At 39.1% G+C, this 19,035-nt stretch overlaps 1 protein-coding gene across 6 annotated transcripts in view; it reads left to right on the top strand.

Annotated features, from left to right (window-relative positions):
• CD200R1 (CD200 receptor 1) overlaps nt 1-19,035 on the top strand; it is a 108,874-nt gene that overhangs the window by 40,722 nt on the left and 49,117 nt on the right. For 3 of the 6 annotated variants that reach the window (XM_049876188.1, XM_049876171.1, XM_049876216.1), the window contains 3 exons: nt 938-1,043; nt 1,749-1,794; nt 2,661-4,351. The exons of the other annotated variants lie outside the window; for them this stretch is intronic. In XM_049876188.1, coding sequence (XP_049732145.1) covers nt 938-1,043; nt 1,749-1,794; nt 2,661-2,801 — 293 coding nt within the window. In that variant the 3' untranslated portion in view covers nt 2,802-4,351. Of the gene's footprint in view, nt 1-937; nt 1,044-1,748; nt 1,795-2,660; nt 4,352-19,035 lie in introns of those variants that run through there. 6 annotated transcript variants of the gene reach the window in all.

The following is a 19,035-nucleotide window of genomic DNA, read 5'->3' as shown; positions in this document are numbered from 1 at the left end:
ATATTTACTGAGAAGCATAACTGTGCCCTGGTTACATATGAAATCAGACCATTCAGCATTATAACGAGGTCATACTTGAAGAATCTTAGACTCGGAAGGGTCCCCACCTAGTGCAGGGGTTTCCTCCGTGTCATCCTTCCGGGCAGATCCTGAGCCTCTCCAAGTACACTTCTAATGAAAGAGACCTCATGCGTCTAAAAAGAGTAGGGTTTGAAACCATGTTGTTGTTTTAGCTGTCAAGCCAACCTTTCTTTTTCAAATAAAATCCTGAAAAATCCAATACTGAAAATGATAAAAAAAACAAACTGCTGAAGGAGGCGGGGAGTAGGGGTGCCAGCTGCTGGGCCTCCATCCACTTCACCTCCTTCCATTGCCCTGAGCCACATTCGCTGAACACAAGGAGCCCGGTTTTGAAACCACTGTCTGCAGAGCTGGTGGTTTCCTTGTTGACTAATCCTCTTGTCAAACTGAACTTTCTATACTGTTACCAGCAGTTTGTAATATTGAGCGGTGCACTGTTGCCAGCAGTTAACATCCATTTTAAAGGCACTGCCATACATTTATTTTAGCTTCAATGCCCTGGCAGAAAAGTGACTCAGAATTAGGATTATTTTTCCAACTACCTTGTTTACAGTGCCTCACGTATTTCCAAATATTGGAGGTGAGAAGCAATCTGCTATTTCTACAACAGAGAGAGCTACTCTGTCTCTCCTTCAGAGATCCACCGCTCATGAATCCTTGTCTTTAAAAGTGACCAAATCCTGACATAAGATGATGTCTTTCTGGGAACTCTGGAGTCTAAATTGATCAACAGTTTCATTAGAACCATTCTTAGAGCTATTAACGGGACAGAGGTGTTTAAAATAAGATCACAGAAAAGAGTTTCATGTATCATAAGATATTGTTGTACCACATAATTTTGTTTCTATATTTACAGATTTCAGAACATCAGCAAGGCCAACAATTATGTACACCACCCTTGCAATTCTTATTATCTTGATCATCGTGTTATCTATTTATTTTTTGAAAACCACTGGCTGCAGGTATTGACAATTTTTTTTTTTTTCCTTCTTTAGCTTTATTGATGCTAGAAAAGAATCAGAAATATGGAATCGACTGTCAGGGTGAAATTAAGATGTTAACATCCATAAAAAAACCCACTGCTGTCAAGTCAATTCCAACTCATAGCGACCCTATAGAACTGCCCCCATATAGTTTCTAAGGAAGCACCTGGTGGATTTGAACTGCCGACCTTTTGGTTAGCAGCCATAGCTCTTAACCGCTATGTCACCAGTGTTTCCATGTTAGCATCGGTTCTCCCATAATCAAGAAAAGCATCCTGAAGCTGTTAGAGTTGACTTAGTTTGAATTAAGAGGGATTTTGTAGGTTCCTGAGACATGCAACATGATAAATTAGGCCGTATGGGGCAGGGTCTTGGTCTGCTAATTTTCTATTTAAGAAAAGAATTACAACAAATCTTTCGTGTATCAAGGAGATGTCGCATATATTGTGTTACCTCAAGCTTCTGTTACATAATTTTAATTCCTTTTCTAAAAGCTGGAATCATCTTATTTGGGGCATGTGTGTACTAACTCCAAGCAGTATTCTTCACTCATTTCTGTAATTTTTTCTGATTTGTTATGGCTTTTACCAAAATGAACCACAAATGTTAATAGTATAATCTTTTTTTTCCCGTTTTTAATTAAATAATGAAGTTTTATGCATTCACTCCAATTTCTTTTTCCAGAAAATGTAAACCAACAAAAACAGAAACTATTCAAGTTTTTGAGGAGGTAAGATGAAAAAGGACATTTGCAAAATTTTAAGCCACGTAGCCTGGAAAACTAGTCACATAATTTGCAATTTGCGTCACTATGAGTGTTTCAGTTGAAAAGTAAAAATTCTGGCTTTATAATGCTGACAGCCAGGTGCACTCCTTTCGCTAATTAACTACCAAGTACCGTCGCTCCATTCCAAAGGCCACATTTTCATCCTGTGAAGTATTGCATCCTACGGAACACCTCCTGTTCACCTAGTTTGGACTGTCGTCTTTGGAGAGCTGGTGTTTCCTCCTCCGGAAATGACCTCTAATCTTGACTTCCCTTTTTTAGTGGTGATACCATTACCATTTCCTTCTTACCCAAGCTTACAACCTATTCTGTTCATTAATCTCCTATAACCAGTTGCTCACTGAGTCTTACCAACTCTCCCCTTTGAACCAAAACCAAAAAACCTGTTACCTTCGAGTCGATTCCGACTCCTAGCGACCCTATAGGACAGAGCAGAACTGCCCCACAGGGTTTCCAAGGAGCGCCTGGTGGATTCGAACTGCCGACCTTTTGGTTAGCAGCCGTAGCACTTAACCACTACGCCAGCAGGGCTTCCCTCCCCTTTGAAGCACTTCTCATATCACTTCATTCTCCATTCCAACTTTTGCACCATTTTTGTCATCTCACACTGGGACTTAAGTTATCAATAAATATACATTTTTTTAAAATAAAATCTCAGCATAAAGCCTTGCTTTTATGTTCATGTGAGCCCAGAGACACAAAGTATTATTAGTAGATGCTAAAGCTGGGCCCACCTGTTTGAAAAACGTAGTTTCTATGATGATTTTCTGGCTTTTAAAAATTGATTTTGACTTTGAGTTCTTTCTTAGGATGAAGCGCAGCCCTATGCCAGCTACACAGAGAAGAGCAATCCACTCTACGATACTGTAAACAAGGTGACGACATCTCAGGGGTCACAAAATGAAGGTGCTGGGATGGATCACCATACCTTATACGTTGTTGGAATCTAGCACCGGACAAATGAATCAAGATACAGTACAATTACTGCATTACTTTTCTAATAATTCTAGAATGGAAGACCCATTTTGAAATTAGAGTTCTTCAAAGGTTCTAGAAGACAAAGACACTCTAATGAACATGCATTCATGTCCTTAAACAAGTGGGACTTTAGAATCTTTAGGCTGCTATCAGCTAGTTCTCTAAAGAACTGATGTTATCTTTACAAAGAAAGCAATGCTCATGATAAAATATTAAAACTGTACAGTACAGTAAATAATGAAAACCTAGTTTCCTCAAGAAATAAGTCTCAGAAGGAACAATCGTCAACAGTTTCTTATGTATCCTTCCAGAAAGTTCCTATGTGCATGTGATATATCCATATGCCTATAGATACACATGTGCATTTATATGTCTATTTACATGTATGTATGCATACTCTGGTTAAGACACAAATGAAGACGTACTTAACACACTGTTCTGTACTTATAAAGAGCTGATAATACAGTATGTTTTAGAGAACTTGTCCTATCAACACAAACAGAGCTACCTTATTCTTGTTAATGGCTACCTAGAATTATATTTAATTGACCACACCCCTGGTGACGGACATTGAAATTGTCTTAGGTTTTGTTCATTTGTTCAATGCCACATAGAAGCTTTCTTGTGGATGTACGTCTTTGTATTTGTTTGAACATATCCGTAGGGTAATTCCCTTGAGTAGAATCACCAGGTCAAAGGATTTGTGCATTTTAATTGTTCATAGATATGTCAAATTGTATCAATTTATAGTCTCTCTAACAATGTTTGACTGTCCCTTTCCTTTATACTGAGGAACTGAAATTTTTATTGAATTGTTATTTTAATATCTGCAGCATTACCATTTCCTCCTTTTTAACCAGCCAGTTAACTAATATAATGTAAGATTATAATACGACTTATACTATTTAATCAAATTTGATTTATGTTTTTCTGTCATGTTTATGAAAGTGTATGTGTGTGTGTGTGAGTGAGAGAGGGAGAGGAGAGGGAACATGAACACATGTGGGGAGCGTTAGCGTCTCCTGAACTTGTTCTGTCTTTTTTTTTGATGGGGGGTATGGTTTCTTTCACTCAGAATAATTATTTTGGGGTACATTCACCCATCAATAGCACATTCTTTTTATTGATAAATAAATTTTATTGTATGGATGTATCACAATTTTGTTTATCTCTTCACCTGTTGGTGGACATTTGGGTTGTTTCCAGTTTGGGGGCTAGTACAAAAAAAGCTGCTATAGACATTTTTTGTGCAATTTATTTTGTTGACGTACGCTTTCATTTTTCTGGGTGAATACCTAGGAGTGGGTTGGCTGAATTACATAGTAGGTGGATGTTTAAATTTTTAAGAAGTTGCCGACGGTTTTCAGAGAGGTTGTGCCATTTAACATTCCCACCAACAGTGTATGAGAGTTCCAATTCCTCCATATCATCACCGACACTTGGTATGATCAGTCTTTCTAATTTTAGACATTCTAGTAGGTATGTATTACTATCTTATTGTGGTTTTAATATGCATTTCCGTAAAGACTAATTATGTTGACCGCCTTTTCATATACTTATTTTACATCCATATACAATCTTTGGTAACGTCCAAATATTCTCCCCACTTTTTAAATTGGCTAGTTTGTTTCCTTATTGATTTTAGAGAAGTCTTCATATATTCTGGATACAAGTTCTTTTCATTCACTTTATAATGTCTTCTTGATGAAAAACTGATCTTTTTTCTCCTATGGACTATGTTTTTGGTAGTGTATCTAAAAAAATTTTTTTTCCTTACCCAAGATCAAAATAGTTTTACCATCTGTGTTCTCAAAGTTTTATAGTTTTAGGTTTTACACGTAAGTCTATGATCCATGTGAGTTAATTTTTACATATGGCGTGAAGTATGGATTGAAGTTTTTTTTTTGCAAATGGATATCCGATTGTTCTAGCGCCACTAAATTGCCTTTTAATCTTTGTTGAAAATCATTTATTCCTGTATGTATGGCTCTATTTCTGAACTCTCTATTCTGTTCCATTATTTGTTTGCCTCTTTTTGTGCCAATACTGCACTTTCTTGATTAGCTGTCACTTTATAAGTCTTGAAATCGGGTAATGTTAACTCTTTGTCTTAGTTATCTAGTGTGCTATAACAGAAATACCACAAGTGGATCACTATAACAAATAGAAATTTATTTTCTCACTGCCTAGTAGGCTAGAAGTCCAAATTCAGGTCGTCAGCTCCAGGGGAAGGCTCTCTCTCTATCTCTATCAGCTCTTGAAGAAGGTCCTTCTCATCAATCTTCGCCTGACCTAGGAGCTTCTCTGCAAAGAAACCCCAGGTCCAAAGGATGCACTCTGCTTCTGATGCTGCTTTCTTGGTGATATGATGTTCCCTGTCTCTTTGCTCGTTTCTCTCTTATTTCTCACAAGAGATTGACTCAAGACACAATTCACTCTTGTAGATTGAGTCCTGCCTCATTAACATAATGGCTGCCTACCCCAACTCATTAATATCATAGAAGTAGGATTTACAACACGTGGGAAAATCACATCAGATGAAAAAATGGTGGACAAGCACACAATACTGGGAATCATGGCCTAGCCAAATTGATATACATATTTTTGGGGGACACAATTCAATCCATGACACTCTTTAACTTTGTTCTTTTTCAGAGCTGTTTCAGCTATACTAGGTATTTTGTATTTCCATATAAATTTTAGTATCAGTTTGCTAATGTCTACAAAACAGCCTGCTTGGATTTTGGTAGGATTGCATTGAGCGGTGTATCAGTTTGGGGAGAATTGACATCTTAGGAATATTGAGTCTGCCAATCCATGAACGTAGTACATCTCCATTTATTTAGACCATCTTTAAGTGCTCTCAACAAGGCTTTGTACTTTTACTTTGTAAAGCTCTTGCACATCTTTTGTCAGACTTATCCTTAGATAGTATATTTCAAATTCTTTGGTGCTATTATAAAAAAACCAAATCCGTAGCCATTGAGTCAATTCTGACTCATAGCGACCCTAGAGGACAGAGTAGAACTGCCCCATAGAGTTTTCAAGGAGCACCTGGCGGATTCGAACTACTGACCTTTTGGTTTTAGCAGTTGTAGCACTTAACCATGGCACCACCAGGGTTTCTGTTATTATAAATGGTATTGATTTTTAAACTTCAATTTCTAATTGTTTCTTGCTTTTATATAAGAGCAGAATTGAGTTTTGTATGTTACCTTATTTTCCTCAAACTTGCTAAGTGTCCTTATTGGTCCTGGTAGTTTTTTGTAGACTTCATTAGATTTTCTACATAGATAATCATGTCATCAGGCCCCTCTCTGAGAGCAGGGCTCATAGCTGCTGCCTGTTTAAGATGGCCACACCACCAAGCTGACGAGGGAGGGGGCACAGGCGGTAGACAATTACAGCTTTCCTATCGTTAAAAGTGGCCTTTTTCTGGATTCAGTGCTGGCACAGTTGCTGCAACCCTCTGGCTGCTTTTCTGAGTTCCTACAGTTGAGTCTTCCCATTGTTTTCCCTGGAGATCCTGCAGAATATGCAATCACAGAGCTGCTCACGTTGCCTTCTTCCATGAAGTCTTTGCTCTCTATTGTAAGGACATTAGCGATGGCATTTAGGGCTTACCCACATAATCCCAAATAATCTCCTCGTCTCATGATCCTTAACTCAATTATCAGTCCCCAGGATTAGGACATGATGTCTTTCAGGAGTCATTTTCAAGACTGTCACTCATATCTTTATATTTTTTACCCAAATGAGATCATATTCTGTATGTTGTTTTGTAACTTTCCTTTTTAAGTTAAAGAATGTCATTTTCCTTTCTGAAAAATGTTCTCTCATTTCATTTGTAGACCATATTCAAAATTCTCCAATTGTCACATTAAATATCTTACAGCTGACCTTTGTGTTGTAGTAACAAATTCATAGTAGAGACATTTTCTGTTGCTCTTTTCTCCACCCACATATAAGGGTGAGGCAAATAACTTCATCATTTTTCTTTGCCAGTACTTGGATTTATTTAAAGCTTACCCTGACTTTTTTGGGGGGTCTTAATTTCATCCCCCACCTTGCATGGGATCAAAGTTCTTCTCTTGTCTCCTGAAGGACTTTTAAAACTCAAGTCTCTAGGTTTTTAATATCACTTTCAGGGTAGCCCTTGGGTTAGTTACTTCAATCTTTTCAGTCCATATTGTTGCTTCCTTTTAGTTTGGAATCTCCAGAAATTTTCCTGAATTTTTTGTAAGCTCAGTTATACATTTAAAACTTAATCTTGTTTGTATTTCATCTTTCAGTCTTTATAGTTATTTTCCCCCAGAAATAGAAGTTCTAAATATAATTTTTTACTTTATCTTTTTCCCTTTCTTACATTAGCTCTATTTTCTCAGGCATCAGTTGCTCTGCTTTTTATTGTGTGCTTTTATTCCGCGGTGTTTCTTTGCCTTAAGCATCTGGCGAGAGTGTAGTGTAGCAATTAATATTACAGGCTTTCTAGCCCAACAATCTGGGTTTGACTCTTGGCTCTGTCATTTTAATAGATGTTGGCTCGGAGAAGATGATAATATCTAATAGTATACTCAATAGTATTCACGGCACAGATTTGAGAATTAAAAAAAAAAAATTAGATGAGTTAAAATATAAAATACCAGTGCTCAGTACATTTTAACCGTTATTATGCTTGGAACCCTGGTGGCACAGTGGTTTAGAGCCTGGTTGCTAACCAAAAGGTTGGCAGTTTGAATCCACCAGCTGCTCCTTTAAAACCCTATGGGGCAGTTCTACGCTGTCCTTATGGGGTCACTATGAGTCACAATCCACTTGACGGCGATGGTTTTGGTTTTTTCAGGTTATTATTATACTCAGGCGTCCATTCATCTTAAAGGTGAAAGATTAATTAATTATTATCAGTAGGTGGTGTGGGTTTTATTAGCGTGCTTTTTCTCTGAATGCTAGGCTGACCACAGGGTTCTGTGTGCGTGGGCGGAGATAGACCAACAAGCAGGCTTGCCCAAAGGTGCAGAAAGGGCTGTGACCTTATTCCCATGGTGCTACCACAGCTATTGGTAATACGGCGGTTTTGTGGATTACCAGTGAGACAGTGCTGTATTAAAAGTTCTGTTTTCTTTGCTTGGCTTCCTTCCCCACAGGCGTGTATTAAAAACCCTGTTTCCTTTGCTGGGCTCCCCCATCCCCCACCTTGTGCTGGAATCCTGCTTTTTCCTGGAGGTTCTATGTAAACCCCATTGCACCTGTGTAGTATGATTAAGAATGCTGCTGGTGTAACTTGCATGAACTCCCTACTTGTGAACACCTTAAAAGTAACTTGCCTGCCCGCCCTTAGGGAGCAGTCTTGGCAACAGCAGCTCCGACTGACTCCATTTCCTTGCACAATGAAATAAAGGTACCTTTCCTGTTCTCCCACCTCGGTCTCTCATTTATTGGCCAATACGAGTCATGCTGAGCAAGTACCTGGGGTTTCCACCCAGTAACACCTATGTGAGATGATACTGCCTTTTCAATTCTTCTCACCAAATGTAACAACTGACACTTTCCTCCCAAGTTTGCCACCACACGACACCTGTTTTATTTAAAGAGCCAACCTCTGAATATTGCTTTGGTCCAGTCATGACAGTCAGTACAATCTATGCATTAAGGCTGGAGGAGGAAGGGAGGATGCAACTACTTTGTTCTTTCTCTAAAAACCCCAATTTTCACTTTCCAGCGTACTGAGGAATTGTCTACCTGGTGATAAGAATCTGATCCTGGCGGTGAGTATTTCATTTGGAAAGTTAACAAATGTACACAATCAAATCTCACCTTTTCCACAGACAGTTGTCATTAACCGTTCCATTTGGTTAACCCAACTGAAACCAATGCTAACCATTTTGAGGGAGGGGGGTGAAAAAAATCCAGAAAAGGCAGGATTATTTATCATCTGTTCAAGCAGAAATAGGATTTATAATTAGAATCGTTAGCCCCCCGTTCTGCACTCCATACAGAAACCTATATTTGTGGCAGGAGACAGCATATCCTAAATTGCTTTATCTGACAACAAACAGACCTAAGAAAAGAAAAACAGAAATTAAGCAGAAGTTATGGAATGGAAGAGACTAGTGCCGTCGTCTGGGTGAAGAGTAGACTCTGGAGGCAGTGTTGTGGTCTTTTTAAGCGTTTTATTTTTAAATGTTTGCTGTCTCTGTATATTCCGTGTTAAATGGCATACTAGAGGCAGTAATCACATTTAATTTCTTTCATAAACCACACAATGAATTACTGGACAAATGTACCTATACACACATACAAAATACAATGCAAAGGAAGGAAAACTACCCTCATAAAGATCTTGGCTTCTATCCTGGTTCTACTGCTGTACCATAACCGACTTATGGTAAGTTACTTCACTTCTCTGACTCTCCGGTTCCTCATTTATAAAAGTGAGTATAATGAGTGCTAGGCTGGCCACACTGGGTAACTGGGTAACAGGGCCATAAGAATTCTGCTGACAGTATCTGGGACAAAGCCCAAAAAATTACGATTGAATCTGAATTGTGGGTCGAATGTACATGCTTCTCTGGAGATAAGTAAATGTATAGAACTGACAAACCAGGAAGTTCAGCCATTATCACCTCAACTCTTCAAACAGGAAATACGTTTTCTGAATTCACTCACGAGCCAGAAATACGATGGACCAAGAAAGCAGGACGCTTCTCACCACTATTTATGGAGGAAAGCAGGAGAGTAGAAGATCACAGCTAGGCTCATGGTATGGTGGAAGAAAAAGACAGATGGAGAGGCAGAAAAAAATGGAAGGAACTCTCTTTGGAAGATGGCTTCAGGTTTAGAGATACTATTCACATATTATTCTCACTTTTGCAGCTGATGATTCTGTGGGGGAGGTGAGGGGAAGGTGAAGGGTATGACGGTAGAGTACAGAGTAAACCATGATGAGAAAATACATTACAGTGTTTCCACTCATTTTTCTTACCTTTTAAAATGCTCGATTTTATTATTCTCTTTCCATTTTCCTTGGCTAAGAATTTTACAACAGTCCTTGGGTAGGAGCTTCAAAGTCTGCATTTCTACCGAGCTTCTAGGATATGGTGCTACTGCTCTCTGCAGATCACACTGAGAAGTGAGGCTTTAAGGAATAATGAGGTCATGTTCTGTGAAAGTAGAAACTTGTGATAATTCTTAGGTAGAGTACATCTGTGTACATTTGTAAGAAAAAAAAGAGTTCAAGAACAAATTCACACACAAATGTACATCTTCTTATAAGTGGATATGTGCTTTTTAATCCACTTAAAAACAAAAAAATCTGTTCCTGTCAAGTCGATTCCGACACATAGCAAGCCTCTAAGACAGAGTAGAACTGTCCTATACGGTTTCCAAAGAGTGACTGTGGATTCGAACTGCCGACCTTCTGGTTAGCAGCCTGAATCTTAACCACTGTGCCACTGGGGTTCCTAATCCACTTTAGGGGAGGTTTTTTTTTTTTTTCAAAACTCTGGAGACAGTGTGATATAGAAAAGGCAAGGGTGCAGTACTCCTCTTGACTGACTTTGGGACCTTTGAGTTTGAATCTCTGCTCTGCCCTTTCATAATCTCAATTGCCTCATCTCTAAAATCGGAATAGCCAAATCTCCCTCATATAGAAAAGAGAAGCTACGTTGCTGTGTTAATGTAATTTGAGTCTCTTTTGGAGATTGTATAGAGAAGTTCAGTTATTGAAATTATCAGGGCTATGCATGAAAAAAAAATTTTTTTTTCATGCATAACACAGTACCTTTGATAACAAAATCCCATCATTTGGATCTCAAGTAGAAAGTTACATTAAAGCATTAGAGTACACTGATGGATGTGGTAAATCACCAAAAGATATTGTATTAGAATAAAGGACTGTTGTTAGGTGCCATAGCGTCGGTCCCAACTCATAGGGACCCTATGTACGACAGAACAAAACACTGCCCGGTCCTGCGCATCCTCACAATCGTTGTTTACTTGAACCCGTTGTTGCAGCCACTGTGTCAATCCATCTCATTGAGGGTCTTCCTCTTTTTCGATGACCCTCTACTTTACCAAGCATGATGTCCTTCTCCAAGCACTGATCCCTCCTGACAGCATGTCCAAAGTAGGTAAGATGCAGTCTTGCCATCCTTGCTACTAAGGAGCATTCTGGTTGTAGTTCTAAGACAGATTTGTTCGTTCTTTTGGCAGTCCAAGGTTTATTCAATATTCTTCTCCAACACCACAATTCAAAGACATCAGTTCTTCTTCTGTCTTCCTTATTCATCGTCCAGCTTTCACATGCATATGAGGTGATTGAAAACACCATGGCTTGTGTCAGCGGCAACTTTTCTTCAAGGTGCCATCTTTGCATTTTAATACTTTAAAGAGAAACTTTGCTGCAGATTTGCCCAATGCAATGCATCTTTTGATTTCTTGACTGCTGCTTCTATGGGTATTGATTGTGCATCCAAGTAAAACTAAATCCTTGACAACTTCAACCTTTTCCCTGTTTATCATGATGTTGCTTATTGGTCCAGTTGTGAGGATTTTTATTTTCTTTATATTGAGGCATAACCTGTACTGAAGGCTGAGGTCTTTGATCTTTATCAGTAAGTGTTTCAAGTCAGCTTCACTTTCAGCAAGTAAGGTTGTATCACCTGCATATCACAAGTTGTTAATGAGTCTTCCTCCAATCCTGATGCCGAGTTCTTCTTCATATAGTCTGCCTTCTCAGATTATTTGCTCAGCAAAGAGATTGAATAAGTATGGTGAAAGGATACAACCCTGATGCACACATTTCCTGTCTTTAAACCACGCAGTATCCCCTTGTTCTGTCATAACAACTACCCCTTGGTTTATGTACAGGTTGTTCATGAGCACAATTAAGTGTTCTGAAATTCTCATTCTTTGAAATATTATATGTAATTTGTTATGATCCACACAGTCAAATGCCTTTGCATAGTCAATAAAACACAGGAAAACATTTGAAAAAGTAATCAGGTATTATTTGGCTTGAAGAAGTAATTTGTTCTTTAGATTTCTTTTGTGAAATGGTAAAAATAAGCAGTAAAATGGAACTTGACAAAAATGTTAGCTTTCTAAGAGACAAAAGTTTTCCAAGGTAAATATCCCACAAACTTTAAATGATAAAATTACATTTCTGATAAAACTGAGATGTCTGTGTCTCATGATGACCAAGGGTCACACTTAATTGCCAAGAAGCAGGTGTCTTGTTCCACATATCTCCAGCCTGAATCTCTCTTCCTACTTAGCATATTCGCTTGAGCATCTAACAGACACCTCAAATTTAACATGCTCCAGACTGGACTTCCTTGCCTTTCCAGACCTGCTTCACTCCCAATCTTCTCCTCTGTGTTGATGGCAACTCTGTTCTTTCAGTTTCTCAGACTAAACCCCTAGGATAATCTTTGGTCTCACATTCTGTATGCAATCTTTCAGCAACTCATGTTGTCTTTACCTTCACAATATATCCAGGCTCCCACCACTTTTTAAGGATCCCGGTGATGCAGTGGTTAAGTGCTCAGCTGTTTACTGAAAGGTCGGCAGTTTGACCCCATCAGTTCCTCTGCGGGAGAAAGATGTGGCAGTCTGCATCTGTAAAGGTTGTTGTTGCTGTTATTGTTAAAAAAAAAAAAAAAAAAATTGTTAGGTGCCATCAAATCTATTCTAACTCATAGTGACCCTATGGACAGAGTGGAACTACCCCATGGGGATTCCAAGGCTACAAATCTTTATGGAAGCAGGCTGTCATATCTTTCTCCTACAGAGAGGCTGGTGGATTCCAATGGCCAACCTTTTGGTTAGCAGCCCAGAACACTTAACCACTGTACCACCAAGGCTCTGACTGTAAAGATTACAGACTTGGAAACCCTATGGAGCAGTTCTACTTTACCCTATAGGGCACTGTGCGTTGATATTGACTCATGGCAATGGGTTTTACCACTTCTTAGGCCCTTTGCTACCACCACCTTAATCCAAGCCACCACCAGGCCTTGAAAGTTTTATAGCATTAGCCTCATAACTGGTTTTGCTTCCCCCACTTCAATCTATTCTTAATACAGTAGCCCACATTACCTGTTAAAACATAGGTAGACCACACCACTCCTCTTCTTCAAACACTCCGTGGCTCTCATTTCAGTCTGAGTAAAAGCCCAAGAATTCACAATGGTCTCCAGGGTCCCCTATGATCTCCTTCTACTCCCCCGTTACTCCTCTGACCTCACTTCAGCTTTACTACTCCCCCCATTGGCCACTCTTCTCTGACTACTCTAGCTTTTTTCTCTCGCTTGACCCACCAGTCTCACACCTTCCTTGGGTATTTGAATGACCATCTCTTTCCCAGATATCCACAGGGCTAACTTCATCAACTCATTCAAACCTTTGCTCAAATATCACCTCCTCAAAGGGTCTAACCTGATCACCGTATTGAAATTGTTTTGAATTCCTGTTCCTAAATCATTGTCAAAAACGAAATGGAATGCATAAACATCAATATCCTAGGCATTAGTGAGCTGAAATGGACTGGTGTTGGCCATTTTGAATCAGACAATCATATAGTCTACTATGCTGGGAATGACAACTAGAAGAGGAATGGTGTTGCATTCATCGTCAAAAAGAACATTTCAGGATCTACCCTGAAACACAATGCTGTCGGTGATAGGGTAATATCCATATGCCTACAAGGAAGACCAGTTAATATGACTATTATTCAAATTTACACACCAACCACTAGTGCCAAAGATGAAGAAATAGAAGAATTTTATCAGCTGCTGCAGTCTGAAATCGATCAAACATGCAATCAAGATGCCTTGATAATACTGGCAATTGGAAAGTGAAAGTTGGAAACAAAGAAGAAGGATCAGTAGTTGGAAAATATGGCCTTGGTGATAGAAACAATGCTGGAGATGGAATGATAGAATTTTGCAAGAGCAATGACTTTTTCATTGCAAATACCTTCTTTCACTAACATAAACGGCAACTACACACATGGACCTCGCCAGATGGAACACACAGAAATCAAATCAACTACATCTGTGGAAAGAGATGATGGAAAAGCTCAATATCGTCAGTCAGAACAAGGCCAGGGGGCAACTGTGGAGCAGACCATCAATTGCTCATATGCAAGTTCAAGCTGAAACTGAAGAAAATGAGAGCAAGTCCATGAGAGCCAAAATATGACCTTGAGTATATCCCACCTGAATTTAGAGACCATCTCAAGAACAGATTTGACACATTGAACACTGGTGACCAAAGACCAGACGAGTTGTGGAATGACGTCAAGGACTTCATCCATGAAGAAAGCAAGAGGTCACTGAAAAGACAGGAAAGACAGAAAAGACCAAGCTGTATGTCAGAGGAGACTCTGAAACTTGCTCTTGAGCTTTGAGCAGCTAAAGCAAAAGGAAGAATTCATGATGTAAAAGAACAGAAGAGAAGATTTCAAAGTGCCTCTCGAGAAGACAAAATAAAGTATTATAATGACATGTGCAAAGAGCTGGAGATGCAAAACCAAAAGGGAAGAACATGCTCGGTGTTTCCCAAGCTGAAAGAACTGAAGAAAAAATTCAAGCCTCGAGTTGCAATAGTGAAGGATTCCATGGGGGAAAATATTAAATAATGCAGGAAGCATCAAAAGAAGATGGAAGGAATACACAGAATCATTATACCAAAAAGAATTGGTCGATATTCAACCATTTTAAGAGGTGGCATATGATCAGGAACTGATGGTACTGAAGGGAGAAGTCCAAGCTGCTCTGAAGGCATTGGCAAAAAACAAGGCTCCAGGAGTTGATGGACTATCAATTGAGATGTTTCAACAAACAGATGCAGCGCTGGAGGTGCTCACTCGTCTATGCCAAGAAATATGGAAGACAGCTTCCTGGCCAACTGACTGGAAGAGATCCATATTTATGCCTATTCCCAAGAAAGGTGATCCAACTGAATGTGGAAATTATGGAACAATATCATTAATATCACACACAAGCAAAATTCTGCTGAAGATCATTCAAAAATGGCTGTAGCAGTATATCAACAGGGAACTGCCAGAAATTCAGGCCGGTTTCAGAAGAGGATGTGGAACCAGGGATATCATTGCTGACGTTAGATAGATCCTGGCTGAAAGCAGAGAATACCAGAAGGATGTTTACCTGTGTTTTATTGACTATGCATAGGCATTTGACTGTGTGGATCATAACAAACTATGGATAACGCTGTGAAGAATGGGAATTCCGGAACTCTTAATTGTGTTCATGAGGAACCTTTACATAGATCAAGAGGCAGTTGTTAGGACAGAACAAGTGGATACTGATTGGTTTAAAGTCAGGAAAGGTGTGTGTCAGGGTTGTATTCTTTCACCATACCTATTTAATCTGTATGCTGAACAAATAATACGAGAAGCTGGACTATATGAAGAATAGGGCATCAAGATTGGAGGAAGACTCATTAACAACCTACGTTATGCAGAAGACACATCCTTGCTTGCTGAAAGTGAAGAAGACTTACTAATGAAGATCAAAGACCACAGCCTTTACTATGGATTGCACCTCAAGATAAAGAAAACAAAAATCCTCACAACTGGACCAATGAGCAATATCATGATAAACGGAGAAAAGATTGAGGTTGTCAAGGATTTCATTTTACTTGGATCCACAATCAACAGCCATGGAAGCAGCAGTCAAGAAACCAAAAGACGCATTGCATTGGGCAAATCTGCTGCAAAGGACCTCTTCAAAGTGTTGAAGAGCAAAGATGTCACCCTGAAGACTAAGGTGGGCCTGACCCAAGCCGTGGTATGTTCAATCGCATCATATGCATGTGAAAGCTGGACAATGAATAAGGAAGACTGAAGAAGAGTTGACGCCTTTGAATTGTGGTGTTGCTGAAGAATATTGAATATACATTGGACTGCAAAAGAATGAACAAATTTGTCTTAGAAGAAATACAACCAGAATGCTCCTTAGAAGCAAGGATGGCGAGACTGCATCTTACATACTTTGGACGTGTTGTCAGGAGGGATCAGTCCCTGGAGAAGGACATCATGCTTGGCAGAGTACAGGGTCAGTGGAAAAGAGGAAGACCCTCAACGAGGTGGATTGACACAGTGGCTATAACAATGAGCTCACGCATAACAACGATTGTAAGGATGGTGCAGGACCGGGCAGTGTTTCGTTCTGTTGTGCATAGGGTCGCTATGAGTCAGAACCGACTCGATGGCACCTAACAACAACAACAACAAATCATCCCTGCCCCCAAATCCGTCTTAACATGCTTTATTTTTTTCATAACTCTTACATCACTAACATATAGTTCTTTGATGATCTTTTTGTTTTTATTTTTGAGCATGCTACTTTGTAAAACAGTTCATTCCATTGTTGGATAATTTGTTTCAAAATTATTTCAAACTGAACTGGAAATTTGCATCACATAATCTGAAATGTTGGTTATACTTTTAAGAATATTACTCAGGGGATGGTGTCATGGATTGAATTGTATCCCCCCAAAATGAGTGTTAACTTGGCTAGGCCATGATTCCTAATGTTGTGTGGCTGTCCACCATTTTGTCATATGATATGATTTTCATCTGTGTTGTAAATCCTACCTCTATGATGTTAATGAGGCAGGATTAGAGGCAGTTATGCTAATGAGTCAGGACTCCATTTACAAGATTAGGTTGTGTTTTAAGTCAATCTCCTTTGAGATATAAAAGAGAGAAGTGAGCAGAGGGACATGGGAACCTATTACCATCAAGAAAGTGGTGCCAGGAGCACAGCGTGTCGTTTGGATATGGAGTCCCTGAGCTAAGATTGATGACAAGGACCTTCCTCCAGAGCCAGAATGAGAGAGAGAGAAGGGAAGCCTTCCCTGGAACTGGCACCCTGGAATCAAACTTCTAGCCTCCTAGACTGTGAGAATAAATTTCTTTGTTAAAGCTATCCACTTGTGTATTTCTGTTATAGCAGCACTAGATAAATAAGATTGATGGTTTATAAGTTATTTTCTAGTTGACTTAATTTATTTGTAGGGATTGTAAATTAAAAGTTGAAAACCTACTACTCATGTCAAAATGGTAATTTGAGGGGAAAGCATTGGATAATTCACGTCCAATTATAATAGAGTTAAGCACTATGAGATTTCTATATTTTGTGCCTTTGCATTGAAGTCAGTGCCTAAGTAGCATAAACACGTACTATGTGTAGAGTTTTGTGGTGTCATCTCTTCTCACAAGGCTCCATGCATTTGGACCACACGTGGTGTGCAATCTATCAAAATTATGATGTAAAACTTGTTAAATCACAAAAATTTTAGTTGTTCCACCCAGGTGGGGCTAAGCTTCTTTGAGTTGCCAGTTTCTCCTAAAAGCTATGTAAACAGATTTTATGAGTAAGTCTTGTGTTGTATGTGCGTGTGTGTATGAATGTAAACACACCCGCATCCCTACAGAGGAATGGAAGTGGGTGATAAGTAGCTTAATTTCTGCTTTGATATCCTGGTCTTTATCTTAAATGGTGTTGACTTTGATTTGTCTGGATTAGGGGGAAACAGATTTATGTCAACTCAAACGAAGAATAAATCTCATTGGAACACAAGCCATAGTGGGGATAAGAAGACGTCAGTCCCTGCTCAGTGTTCTGCAGATCCTTCTTGCTGACATTCCTGTTTGTGAGCACGAGCGAAAGAGTGGATTGACAGACCCTCATCCCGACCTGCTTGGATTCACATTGACCTCGGATTTCTTGAAAAATTTGGAATAGCAGAAACTGCCATCTATTTGATGCCTTTGCTCTCGTTTATCTTCAGGTTACCTCTGTGTGGCTTAGCATATCACGTCATGAATAACATCTATTGATCATTTTGGAAGTATATTCTGTTTAGTTAACTTGTTTTAGCATCAACCAATTCTGATAGATTTTACCTAAACTTTTTTTTTTTTTTTTTTCTTCTTCTTCTTATTTAAAAGGATAGAATGAAAACTTGGCAGGTAACCGTTTGTGTGAAAACTTTTGTGTCTTATATGCATATATTTTTGAGATCTGCCAAGAGTACAGCAGAGGCCTCTGTTGGGGGAAAACAACATAAAATCAGAAGATACAGGTTTCCCTTAGAAAAAAAGTTCCCTAAAAGTTTCCTTTAAAAATAGCTTTTATTAGCAATTACTTTGCTAACTATAATTGGTAAATGCAAATTATTTTTCTAATGATACTAAGGTTTTTTTTTTTTTAATTTTTGCATCTACATTCTCTTAAGAGTACACAATGGTGTTTTCCAGATTGGTATTATTAATATCCGTATTGATATTATTGCTCTGATGGCTAATGGAGTATACACTTGTGTATTTTTGTGCTTTTTAGATTTTTCTAAGGCAATTTCTTAGGGATCCTTTTTAAGAGTGTAAGGGGTTCTGAGACTAAAAAGTCAGAGACTTATTGTTTTAACTGATAAGAGGTATATGTTAGGATCACTTACACTTGAATTAGTTTCAAGTCTGGGAAACATTGCTTTAAAATTTTATAAAATTATGAAATATTGTCGAATGTAAAAAAAAGATGAACGAAAATTCATAAATTGTATTATTTGGTTTATCTGAATTGGCTGGTAAGTTCCTGCTTGTAGGTCTCAGTTTTTAGAGTTTTAAAAAAGTTGGCGTAGTGTCTGGTGGTTAAGTTGGTTTTGTCCCTTGCCTGCAGAGCTTGCTGTCGCTTTCTGTTTTTGTCTTGTATCTTAGTCATCTAGCACTGCTAAAACAGAAATACCACAATTGGATGGCTTTAACAAAGAGAAATTTATTTTCGGACAGTCTAGTAGGTTACAAGTCCGAATTCAGGGCTTCAGCTCCAGGGGAAGGCTTTTTCTCTCTGTCGGCTCTGGAGGAAGGTCCTTGTCCTCAATCTTCCTCTGGTCGAGGAGCTTCTCAGGCGCAGGGACCCTGTGTCCAAAGGACACACTCTGCTCCTGGTGCTGCTTTCTCGGTGGTATGAGGTCCCCAACTCTCCGCTTGCAGGCCACACCCCAGCGAAACTCCCTTTACCTTGGATCAGGGAGGTGACCTGAGTAAAGATGGTGTTACAATCCCACCCTCGTCCTCTCAACATAACATTACAATCCCAAAATGGAGGGCAACCACACAATACTGGGAATCATGCATGGCCTAACCAAGTTGATACGCACATTTTCAGGGGGACATAA

The sequence above is a fragment of the Elephas maximus genome, chromosome 1 (genome assembly GCF_024166365.1).
Source record: "Elephas maximus indicus isolate mEleMax1 chromosome 1, mEleMax1 primary haplotype, whole genome shotgun sequence".
Classification (NCBI taxonomy): domain Eukaryota; kingdom Metazoa; phylum Chordata; class Mammalia; order Proboscidea; family Elephantidae; genus Elephas; species Elephas maximus.
The sequence above is the reverse complement of the archived record's forward strand: the minus strand, read 5'-3'. Positions and strand labels throughout refer to the sequence as shown.